The sequence below is a fragment of the Rhinolophus sinicus genome, chromosome 5 (genome assembly GCF_057876585.1).
Source record: "Rhinolophus sinicus isolate RSI-liver-muscle chromosome 5, RSI-T2T, whole genome shotgun sequence".
Classification (NCBI taxonomy): domain Eukaryota; kingdom Metazoa; phylum Chordata; class Mammalia; order Chiroptera; family Rhinolophidae; genus Rhinolophus; species Rhinolophus sinicus.
The window spans coordinates 41,351,417-41,363,511 of NC_142505.1; the positions used below are offsets into that span (position 1 = coordinate 41,351,417).

The 12,095-nt window shown below is 43.7% G+C and overlaps 1 protein-coding gene across 2 annotated transcripts in view; it reads right to left on the bottom strand.

Annotated features, from left to right (window-relative positions):
- Window positions 1-12,095, bottom strand: part of MKRN2 (makorin ring finger protein 2) — a 31,735-nt gene that overhangs the window by 1,840 nt on the left and 17,800 nt on the right. For both annotated transcript variants that reach the window (XM_019732664.3, XM_074312970.2), the window contains exons 3-6: window positions 11,042-11,223; window positions 9,554-9,858; window positions 8,293-8,507; window positions 6,488-6,598 (exon numbers count right to left, since the gene is read on the bottom strand). In XM_019732664.3, the coding sequence (XP_019588223.2) occupies window positions 6,488-6,598; window positions 8,293-8,507; window positions 9,554-9,858; window positions 11,042-11,223 (813 nt within the window). The remainder of the gene's footprint in view (window positions 1-6,487; window positions 6,599-8,292; window positions 8,508-9,553; window positions 9,859-11,041; window positions 11,224-12,095) is intronic.

Below are 12,095 nucleotides of genomic sequence, written 5' to 3' on the forward strand. Positions count from 1 at the left end.
GCAGAAAGAAAAATATCAAGGTGGTGGGAGAATCTAGGGTCCAGATGAACCACTAGCTTCCTCCATCCTGCCTCCGAGGCCAGAGCCAGGGATGGACACTGATTTCCAAGCGGGATAATAATCCCACTGTGACATGTGGCTTCACACAGAATCTAACCTGCGTGGGGACTTTTGAGCCCACAATGCTCCAAAAGGGAACCTTAGGCTTGATTTCTCCTTTGCGCCAGCTGTCATGGGCTCCCCGGTTCTGAAGTTGGACTACTGGCCTCAGTTCCGAGTCCCCAACAGGAGCTCCGCCCAGGGAGGTTTCCCTCCCTCCTGGGCAGCAGTGATGTCAAGGTGACCCCAGGAAGCCCGACTGAGGAGTCACAGGGAAAGTAGTGAATTGAGCAGCTGCCTAAAGTTACAGGTCTCACTCCAATTTTCCTTGGTCTCCTCCCTCGAGCAGGGGTACTTAACTACAGACCAGTGTGTTTAAATCAGAAAGTAAAACATAGGTCTACAAAATACAAGTATCAAAAAGTTTAAAAATTCCCCTTATCTTTGAATTATATCCACAGACCTCTACTTTAAGAACCCCTGCTCCTGAGGAAAATCACAACCTAATAGAGAATGCCCATTTCTTCTTGCTCCAATGAAATTTTCATAAATGATCCCAAGCTGAAGAGATGCCCCCAAACCCAGAGGGCCACCTGGGAGTGTTCAGGAAGGGAAGGTGCAGAAAGCAAGCAAATCACAGCAGAAAGGAGGGCTGCTGCCAGGGGCAGCTGGGGTATGTGACGGGGGCAGGTGACAAGGACGCGGAACTCCCTGATTCCAGTGTTTCTCAGACCAGTGCTGAAGGTCTCTGAGACCTCACCTCAGAGCAGCGCAAAGAAAAGCTCCGACTGTCCAGAGTGAAGGAGCACCTGGCCGGCCCGGGTGCTACTCCCACCAGGTTTGGTGCCAGCACAGGCGGCTGGGGAGGAGTCAAGCAGAGGTGTGTGGACCAGACACCACCCAGGACCCTCTTTCCCCCGAGGTTCTGAGCAGATCTTCAAATGACTGCTCAAGTGGTGAGCTCTCACCACGGTCTGCTGGACATCGGCTTTAACAAACTCATCAGGTTGAAAACATTATTCTCTAGTCTACACCCCCAAAATAATTGTTCTTTTTCTTCCTCTAGCCTTATCTGGTCACCAAAGACAAAAGCCTCCAGTTCACACCCCCTTTGTTCTCAGCTCTCACATCCAACTGTCTTCTGCTGACAGCACCTCCCCAATCAAGCTGTCCTTTCAGCTCCCACACTGTTGAAGCCACTGGGGGTGCCATCCTGTGCTGCCTGCCTGTCAGACATTTAACTGGACCCCACCCACCAGAGGAGCTTCTCAAAACTGCAGTCACCTGTTTTGCACCCTTAGACTTCAGTCCAGTCCATCTGCCCGTGGTGGTAGGTGCTACCACATCCTACCTGTTTCAGCCCCCCTGACCACTCCCACTGCTCCCCAAACATGAAATTTGTACTGTTCTGCACCCTTGCCTTTCATCCACTTCCAACCTTTAACACCCAGGGAGAGGCTTTCCCTGACGCTCTCACCCAGGTGGATCCAAATGCTTTCTCTGTTGTAACATCGGGCTTGGGCCTCTGATGAAGAATTTGTCACCAGAAAACGTTATTGCCCTTTTGTAATTTCCCATGAAATTGTCTTACTAATGTCTACTCTATAGCCCCCACTGGTGCTTAGAAGGTGCCTGGTCCATAGACGGTGCTCAGTAAGTATTTGTGGAATGCATAAAAACAGTCACCAATGGAAACTAAGGCCAGGAAAGACCCAAACAACAACGCGAATTTTCAGGCGGCTCCAGCAGAGCTCCTTCCTACAGGCTGGACCCCTCTGCCTTGCCACGCCTGCCCTCTGGTGGACACAGGTTAACACCACACAAGGAAAAAATGGTAAAACAGGAAAATACCAAGCCTTTAATACGTGATAAGCAACTTAAAGGAACCACTAAAAAAGGTAACATACAGTTCTGTTTTTAGTAAGCTTCTACCAGACCTGTCTCTCCTGCAGATAATTAGAAACATAAATATTTTTAAAAGACACTGGAGAATGAACAGCAACAGGAAGATTCTTCAAAAGATTAGACACCTGGAAGAATGGAAAGGCAAGAGGTGAGCTATCTTAGGAAAAAAAGCTTTTAGTCTAAAGCAGGTCAAAGTCGGGTGTCTGCGCAGGGTGGCTAAAACTGCAGTGGAAATATCCAGTCTTCCTAGCCTGAAGAACCAAAAGACAGAGTTGGAGGAAATCAGTCACTGGAAAAAGCAGTACGACAGAGAAAAGGGCCTGAGAGAGTACTCCAAACACTGTGCATTAACTCTGCCCAAATCTCTCACCCCCACTTCAATGCCCCAGGATAAAAGAACCAAACTGATATTTGAACTGCGGCCCAAGAGTTTGAGTCTAAATGATTTACTATTAAGTTCAAGATGACAAAGATTTCAAAACAGCTACTATAAATGTATTCAAGGTGATGAAAAGAGAGGGGGAAAAATGAACAGAATACAAGACCTGTGGGACAATATTAAAACATCTATCACATGTACTTCACTACAATCAAAATTACCAGTGAATTCTATCTAATCAGAACCTGTAAGGGGTAGTAATAAGCTCCTAGACATTGGTTTTGGCAATAATCTTTGGATTTAACACCAAAAGCAAACGCAACAAAAGCAAAAATAAAGCAGTAGGATTATCTTAAACTAAAAGTTTCTGTACAGCAAAGGAAACCATCAACAAAATGAAAAGGCAACCTACTGAAAGGGAGAAAATATGTGCAAACTATCTGATAAGGGCTTAATATCCAAAATATATGAAGAACTCATACTTTAATAGCAACAATAACAACAATTCATTTTAAAACGGGCAGAGGAGCTGAATAGACATTTTCCCAAAGAAATACAAATGGCCAACAGGTGCCTGGAAAGGTGATCAACATCACCGATCAGGGAGCAAATCAAAATCACAATGAGATGCCACCTCACACCTGTTAGACAAGGTATTGTCACTCCCTTGTTCACTGCAGCATTAGTCACAATAGCCAACTATGGCAATAACCTAAGTGTCAGTCAGCAGATAAATGGATAAAGCAGGTGTGGTGTGTATGTATACAACGCGACATTATTCAGCCTGGAGAAGGAGGAAATCTTGTCACTTTGTGGTACCGTACAGTCTTCGTTTTACTCTGTCTGGCTTGGGCACTATGCTAAGTGGAATAAGCCAGACAGAGACAGACACATACTGTATGGTATCACTTATATGTGGAATCTTAAAAAAAAAGGTCAAACTCATAGGAACATAGCAGAAAAGCAGATGCCAGAGGCTGGGGGCGTGGGGGAAACAGGGAGCAGTTGGTTAAAGGCCTGATCATAGTGGAACAACATTTGCAAAGGGCCAGAAAAGAAACTATTAAACTAGAATTCTATTAATTGAAAGAGGAGGCAAAGACGGAATAGGTCTGATCAGATCAATATATTCAATGAAAATATCCTTTAAGAATGAAAAGAAAAGCTATTTCTGATAAATAGAATTAATCACTAGCAGATCAACAAAATGTTAAAGGCAGTTCTTGAGACTGAAGGGAAATTACACCATTTGGAAGGAATTATGTGTCAAAGAAAGGGCACTGGAAATAGTAAATATCTAAGTAAATATAAACAACTTTTTTTCCTCTTTAAAAAATATACAAGCTTTTAAAAGCAAAAAGTCCTATTACCTTGCACGGTTCTAATGTATGTAAAATATTACATAACAGTAAAGTTGCAGGGTATAAAATCAATATACAAATATCAGTTGTCTTTCTATACACTAAAAATGAACTATCAGAAAGAGAAATTAAAATAATCTCATTTACAATTATATCAAAAATAAAATACCTAGGAATCAATTTAGTCAAGGAGGTAAAAGACCTATACTTGAAAAATTATAGGACGCTGATGAAATAAATCAAAGACACAACTAAATGGAAAGATACCATGTGCTCACGGATTAGAACAATATTGTTAAAATGTCCATGTTACCCAAAGCAATCTACAGAGTCAATGCAATCCCTATCAAAATAGAAAAAAACAACCCTAAAACTTGTGTGGAACCACAAAAGACCCCAAATAGTCAAAGCAATCTTGAGACAGAAGAACAAAGTTGGAGGCATCACACTTCCTGATTTTAAACTGTACTACAAAGCTCATCAAACAGTCCAGTACCAGCATAAAAATAGACAACACAGATCAATGGAACAGAACCAAGAAATAAACCCACATTGATCTATATGGTAAATCTGTGACAAAGGAGCCAAGAATACACAATGGAGAAAGAACAGTCTCCTGAATAAATGGTGTAGATACATGCAAAACTGGACAGATACATGCAGAAGAATGAAACTGACCACTTTCTTACACCATATACAAAAATCAACTCAAAATGGATTAAAGACTTGAACGTGAGACCCGAAACCATAAAACACAGCGAGGTAATAAGCTTTTAACTATTAGATGAACCAGGTCTGAGGATATAATGCAAAACATGGTGATTATAGTTGATAACAGTATCACATAATTGATATTTGCTATCAGAGAACTGAAATGTTCTCACCAAAAAAAAAGCGACATGAGGCAACGCTGTTAGTGCACTAGACGAAAGGCATCCGTGCACAGCGCACATCCCGTCATCCTCATGTGCACTCTCAGCATCTTACGGTTTGTCAGTTATAGCTCAATAAAGCTGAAATTTTAAAAAATTACATTATGCTGTATACGTATGTAAATATAATGTATATGTATAAAAGATGGTAATGAGGTAATTGCATATTATATAAGACAGTAGGAACATGAATTCTGACTGTGGAAAAATTAAGAGTGTATTGTAGCTCTAAGAAAAAAACATGAAAAAAAAGAAGCTAAAAAAGAAAACTAAGTTAAAATGGAATTCTAAAAAATATTAGAATAGCCAACAGACAGAAACAGCACAGGTATCCAAAATGGTAAACAGGCAGCGTTTGCTTTGCACAGTTCTGATCTGCATACTTTCAGTTACCATGTGCTATGGTTTGAATGTCTAGCCCCCTAAAATTCATGTTGAAATCCTAATGCCTGACATGGGAAGGTTAGGAAGTGGGGCCTTTAGAAGGTGATTAAGTCAAGTGTGGAGTCCTCAAGAATGGGAGGTTCTTATAGAAGAGACCCCTTCCACACATGGGGACAGCGAGAAGGCACCAGCTCTGAAGCAGGAAGTGGGTCCTCACCGTTCTGTGTTGCCCCTTGTTTCCCAGTGATAAACGCACAAGATATTTTACAAAAATGGATAATTAAAAGGAAAACTGGTCCACAAAGATGGAAGTGCAGCAAATACATGGGAAGTGGTGATGCTGGAAGTGAAATCTGAATCCTCACCTCTCCATTCTCACACCCACACCGGATTCCATGAGCAATTCTTCTCAACAGATCCCGCATCCAGCCACTTCTCAGCACCTCCACACCTCCTACCCTGCTCCAAGCCACTGTCGTATCTTGCCTCGATTATTGCAATAGCCTAACTGGTCTCCCTATTTCCAGCTTTGCCTCCTCTTTCAATATATTCTCAGTGCATCAGCCAGAGTGATCCTGTCACAGTATCAATGGGTTTCCGTCACTCCTCCAATCACCTGCCCATCTCATCCAGAATAAAAAGGCTTGTCCGTCCAATGACCTACAAAGTCCTACAATTGGCCCCCACCCCACCCGTCGCCCGGCCGTGTCTCGTGTTCTCCCCCAGTTTGCTCCTCTCGTCCAGCCATTCCCTGCTGTTCTTTGAACAAGGCAGACTGGCTTCAGCCTGTCTTTGCAATGACCATTCCCTCCATCTACAATGTTCTCACAGCAGCATGGCTCACTGCCTCACCTGCTCTAGGTCTTTGCTCAAATGTCACCCCACTGAAGCATTCTGTGATCTTCCACACTAAAATTATAATCCTTGCACTTCCTGTCCCCATTGCTGGGTATATTTCACTCCTTACCTCTGACCACCATCTAATGTATAATATTTTCCTCATTCATCTTTTTTGTTTCTTCTTCTTTTCTTTCCTTCACTAGAATGTAACCTGTGTGAGGACTGGGATTTTTGTCGGATTTCTTTTCATGCTGTATCCCCAGCAACTAGAAAATGCCTATCATACGGATCTGCAATTGACGTCTGTTGAATGAATGATTGCAGATGACAAGTCGACCTCAGCACTAGACACAGGATTTCTACGGGATACTGCTTAGCTTAAACACTAAGTAAGTCCACTGCATCACGGCTTTGCTCATCTCTGCATCTCCACAGCCCAGCGTGATGTCTGAGAGGAGACGCTGAGTGGCCTCAGGCGCCCAAGACCACATTCTTGGGAGAGAAGGGGAGGCTCTACAGGTGACGGCAAAGACAGAAACAAGAGCCCCGGCAGGCGCCAGGATGACGCCTGGACTCCCAGCACTTACCCCATTCCCTGTTTGAAAGCTTCAATCAGCTCGTTCTTTTTATTCTGATCTTCTACCCAATATACACTTGGAATTACAAACTCTGAAATCACACGGCATTCTGGACAAGACCTGAAATAAGAATCAGGTTAGTATGAAAGAGAATAAGTTACAAATCCTGTGCGTACTCTACCACTAAACCTCTTGCTCAAATGCGTGGACCACTCCAAGTGTTTCCTGACCAAACCTTATTTACTGTTAAAAACATGTTTTTCTCAACAATAAAAAGACCACCCAGTGTTAAAATGGGCAAAGAATTTGAGTAGGCATTTCTCCGAAATGGCCAAAAAGCAGAGAAAAAGTTGCATAATATCATTAAGTTATCAGGGAAATGCAAGTCAAAACCACAAATAAGATACCACTTCACATCTACTAGAATGTCTTTATTAATCAGAAATAAAGACAATAAAAAGTGTTGACGAGGATATGGAGAAATTGGAATCCTCATACACTGCTGGTGGGGATGTACAATGGGTCAGCCACTCTGGAAAACAGTCTGGCAGTTTCTGAAAATGTAAACATATGTAACCATATGACCCAACAACTCCCTAGCTATCTACCCAAGAGAAATGAAAACATGTCCACACAACAACTTGTACGTGCATATTCATAGCAGTATTATTCATAATAACCAAAAGGTGGAAACCCAAATGTCCGTCAAATGATAACAGAGAAACACAATGTGGATATCCATACAATGCACTATCACATGGCCATAAAAAGAAAGCAGTGGTACATGCCACAACATGGGTGAACTTTGAAAACATCATGCTAAGTGAAAGAGTTAGCCAGATACAAAACAGCCAAATATCGGAGGATTCTATTTATATGAAATGGCTAAGAATAGGCAAATCCATAGGCCAGAAAGTAAATTAGTGGTTGTCAGGAGCTGGAAGGAGGGAGGAACGGGCAGTGACTGAAAATGGAGGTTTCTTTCTGAGTGATGAAAATGTTCTAAAAGTAGGTTGTAGTGATGATTGACAACTCCATGAATATACTAAAAACCACTGAACTGTATGCTTTTATCTCAATAAAGCTGTTATTTTACCACACAAATGTGTGACTTTGGGCAAGTTACTTGGGCTCGCCATGCCTCAGTTTTCTCATCTGTAAAATGAGGATGACGGTCGTAGGTCTCTGAGAGAATTATAAGTTAATGTGTGTAAGGAGTTTCTAAAACAGTGACATGCAGTAACTTCTCAGTATGACTTAGCTCTCCTCCCCCGACCCTGTGCCACTGTATAATGTAAGAATAATTGACATATATGTCAACTGTATTGCAAAAAAGCTGGAAAAAAACCAACAACCCTGTGTTGGCTCCATAGAGTAGACCCTGCGTATGAGACATTATGTGAAATGTTTTATATGCTTTATTTCATTTAATCCTCAAGTAACTCTATTTTACAGATGGAAAACAAAGAAGCTTAAAAAGGTCACCTGCCAATTGGCCTAAGGGCAGAGCGCGGAGTCAAACAGGCCAGTGCCATTAATACCTCATCACACAGACACCCCTGCTGAGTGTCCCCCCCCCCCCCCCCAACACCTTGAAAGCTCGGCAGAACTGTTACCCTTACTTCAAAGGAAAAGGCACTTGGGCTCAGGAAGGGGGATGATGGGCCCAAGCTCACTGGCCCAAGGGCCAGGACTCAGCAGTTAGCCTCTGCACTGAAACCTCTAGAAGACAGGAGGGCGTAAGAGTGCGTGGAAGAAGGTCCCCAGCCAAACCTTCTCCCTGCTGCCACAGCTGAGACTCAGGCTGTACTTACTTAATGATTGGGTTCTCAAACTGCTTGGCACACCTCCACTGCCGGATACAGGACAAGCAGTATGTGTGATTGCAGTTGGAGAGAATGCCGAACCTCCTCTCAGACGCAGACGCCTTCTCGAGGATCACTTCCATGCAGATACTGCACACTTTGTCCTGACTGGCCTGGAAGGCAAAGGCCTTCTCCATCTCGTGTTCGAATGTCGACATGCACATCTGCAGGAGGGATAGGAGGGAACCCTTAGGTCCTGGGCTGCCGGGAGCAGCTGCCAGCCACACTGCCACCACCAGGGTCAGGAAGGAACACGGACCGTGGCTCCTTAGGCGAGGCCCAGCAATCCATGGAGTCAGGACACAAAGCGCTCTCGGACCACAGACAGGACTTCAAACCATCACTGGCCCAGCCCCCTGCTTCACCTCCAGCTGAGAGCTGAGACCACAGAGGTCCCACAGGTTAGAGGACTGCTGTGGGATCACAGAGTTCCCAAGGACTGGGTGGGAAGGACCCTGGTCTCCTGCTTCCTCTGGCACCAGCTTTCCCGGCTCTGAACCACAGTGATAACAGAAATGCCGAACAGTCCTTAACTTGAAACGTCAGTCTGGTAGTCGAGAGTCAGAGGTAAGCAGCGTACTTCTCAAGAGAACAAATTATTGAATGAATTCATTTATTCAGGAAGCAGGTGCTGAATACCTTCCATGTACAGTGCTGTGTATCAGTCACTGGAGTCAGTGAAAAGAGTCCGAAGCCCTAGGTCCTGCCCTTGGGAGCTCACGCTGGACACAGATAGGAGACAGAACAAGCCCGCACAACACCTCTACACACCTGGGTGGAGAGGAAAGCTCCCGACTCTGTGATCTGGTCTCCTGGAATTCTCCAGAACTTAGCCTGGCTGGATCACAGCCACAGTGATATGTAAACCTAGAGAGGGAGGGTGGATGTATCTCTGTACCTCTGTCTCTCTCTCTCTCTCTCTCTCTCTCACACACACACACACACACACACAGTGCTCCTGAGGTAGGTTTATTCTCTGAACTTTGCATAGCTTTCTGTTTCTGATACCTGTTCCTTTTTTATTTATTCTACATAATCAAGAATTGGCAAAATGACAACAGGAAAAAGGCTTGAAAATACCGTATAAAAATGCCAGGTACATAAAGCGGGTATTATTGGCAGAAAGATGCTTGCAGAAATACCAACAATTTTGTCACTTAGTGCACTTCAACTTTCTTAAACGAGTTTATACAAAGGCTTACAACTTTACCTTCTCATGAGCTTTCCTCTGCTCTGGGTCGAAGGGGTGCAGGACTCGTAACCGACAGATTTCACACACTTCTCCATGCAGGTAGAGACAAGTGTCCCCAAATCGGCACTCCCCAGCGGCTGCATAGGGGCAGAGCGGCTCCTCGCTGCTGTAGGAGCTGCTAGCTTCTGAGTCATCAAGGCCACTCCTGATTGCATCTAGGTAGGAATGTGGCTTCATCTCTGGATTGCTCTGGGGTTCACTGCCACCTCCTGGATTACTCAGCACACTTGGGTAAGACTTTTCTTCAGCCATACCAGAGAGATCTTAATACAAACCACATAACACAAATAAAAATTGGCCCAACCATCCTGGTAAGCAGTTAGTCAAAACCTAACAAATTAAGCAACTCTGACCTCGTGAATTCCACTCTTGGGAACATATAGGAAAAAACAGGCCAAGAGGGAAAAATAAAAGGGATAGTATAAAACGTTCCTAGTGACATTACTTACGATAATTTAAAAAACCCATAATTGGCAACATAGGGAAATAGCAAAACAGACTATGATATATTTATACAAAAGAACACTAAAGTCGCTATTTAAAAATGGCAAAATCAACACGTGGACCAGTTAACACTAATATATATAAACACAGACACACACATACGTGTGTGTGTGTGTGAAAAGCAATTTAGAATGAGGTCAATAGAATATAGTGGTTGACTTTACACAAGTAAAGTTACTTATCATTTTAAAGTGAACTAGAATGAAAATCTGGAGCAAGTCTCTGGGTCCTGAGGTCAAGGTTAAATTGCCCGATGGGCCCTCTTCTCACACCTGGAGCCTTCCCCTTCCCATCACACATACTTCCGGCTTTTTTAGAGGGGACACGTTTGACTGGATTGATTACTTGTTTGCTTAGGATGGAATCTGCCTATCTTATGCTGCACAATTCTGAGAACTAGAAATCCCTTCACAGGCTGAGGACTAGCCAATAAAAACATTGACGATTTGTAGCCTTCTTCCTCCCCAAACACTTCTCCAGGGTACAGACCACTCCTTAAACCCCAACATGGTATTCTGTTACCAAAGGTGCAACCTAAAATGCCTAGCATAGGAACTAAGACTATGAAACGACCTAGAAGTCAAACAGTGATATATGCTCTTTATCCACAAATACGTAACTTTGTAGTAACAGCTTGGTGCTTCTCAGAACTGGGCAACCACACTGTGCAGAGGGCAGTTACATGCTGACAAAAAGGTCCCTGTTTATATGTTGCCAAGGCTGGGGTTCAGCCCAGCCTTGGGTACAAAGCTGAATGTATCATCCGAACATTGTAGCCAAATGAAGTCTACTCTCAGGGCAGATCCAGTGTCTCTACATTCGAACACCTTGGAGGGACATTAGGTTAGCAGTATTCGTGACAAGAGAAGGCCAGAAAGGAACATCAAGAACAAGCAAGACTGCTTTTCAAACAGAGGTAACAAAAGGATTCTGCTTACTCACTTCGGTCTCTAAGTACCAATGTTCTCTTTTCACGTTTCCCAGGCTCATGTAAGTTAGTTTTCACAATAGATGCAGTGAGGTCGGAAGGGGGCTGAGGACTGTGGAAACCTGGGGAGGGCACCCCGTGGGGCACGGTGCCCACAGCACCACCAGCTGCAGCAGAGGGCCTTGTGTGGTCATATCTAAACAAAACACACAGCAGACGCTTTATGGGCACATACAGTCACATGCCTCCCACCCTGCCCAGAGTGAACGTCCTTCCTTCTGCTCCACTTGGGGAGCTGGAGAATGAAACAATCTTTTCCTGTATTTTAATTGATAAAAGGCTTATCAAACTGCCTGGCAATTCAGGATGAGTGGTACCTTGCTGTCTATCACCTACCCTTACGTGTCCTTGTAGAACTCGAGTGGGACAGACATACTGCCCCAGACCACACAAAAAGACCCTGAAAATTCTAGACAGATGTTGATCTGAAATCTTCTGACACCCAATCCAGTGTTCTGTTGGGCAGGCGTCTCCACAGTGTTCATGATGGACAATGTAACAGCTGGAGACCAGCCTTCCCTGGGCTGTCTCTCTGGGCATCCACTGGCAGGGGGAGGGCAGGCTGGCCAACTTCCGTCATCCCCCAACTAGCCAGAGGAGGCACTGGAAGGAGCTTTGCAGTCCAGGAAGGAACAAAGCAGCGCTTCACTACAAAAGGACAACAACAGGTTTCTGGAATATTTTTAGAAGCTACAAAAGTTGCATACAGATGTGAATGGAAAAAAGGAAGACTCCCTATGCACATAAATTACTACAGGGTTACAGCAAAAAATTGGAAGCCACTTAAATATCCAATATAGGAATACTTAATGATGGTCTATTAACATCATGAAACGTTATAAAATTACAATTAGGAGATAAAGTAGCAGCACAGGAAAAAGCTTATGACATGTTACGTGGGGAAAAAAGCAAGATACAAAAATCTTACGTATACTATAAGTGCAATTTTACAACCAGAGACTCATAAGAATAAAGCCTGAAAAGTGATTTCGAAAAATCAAAATTTGC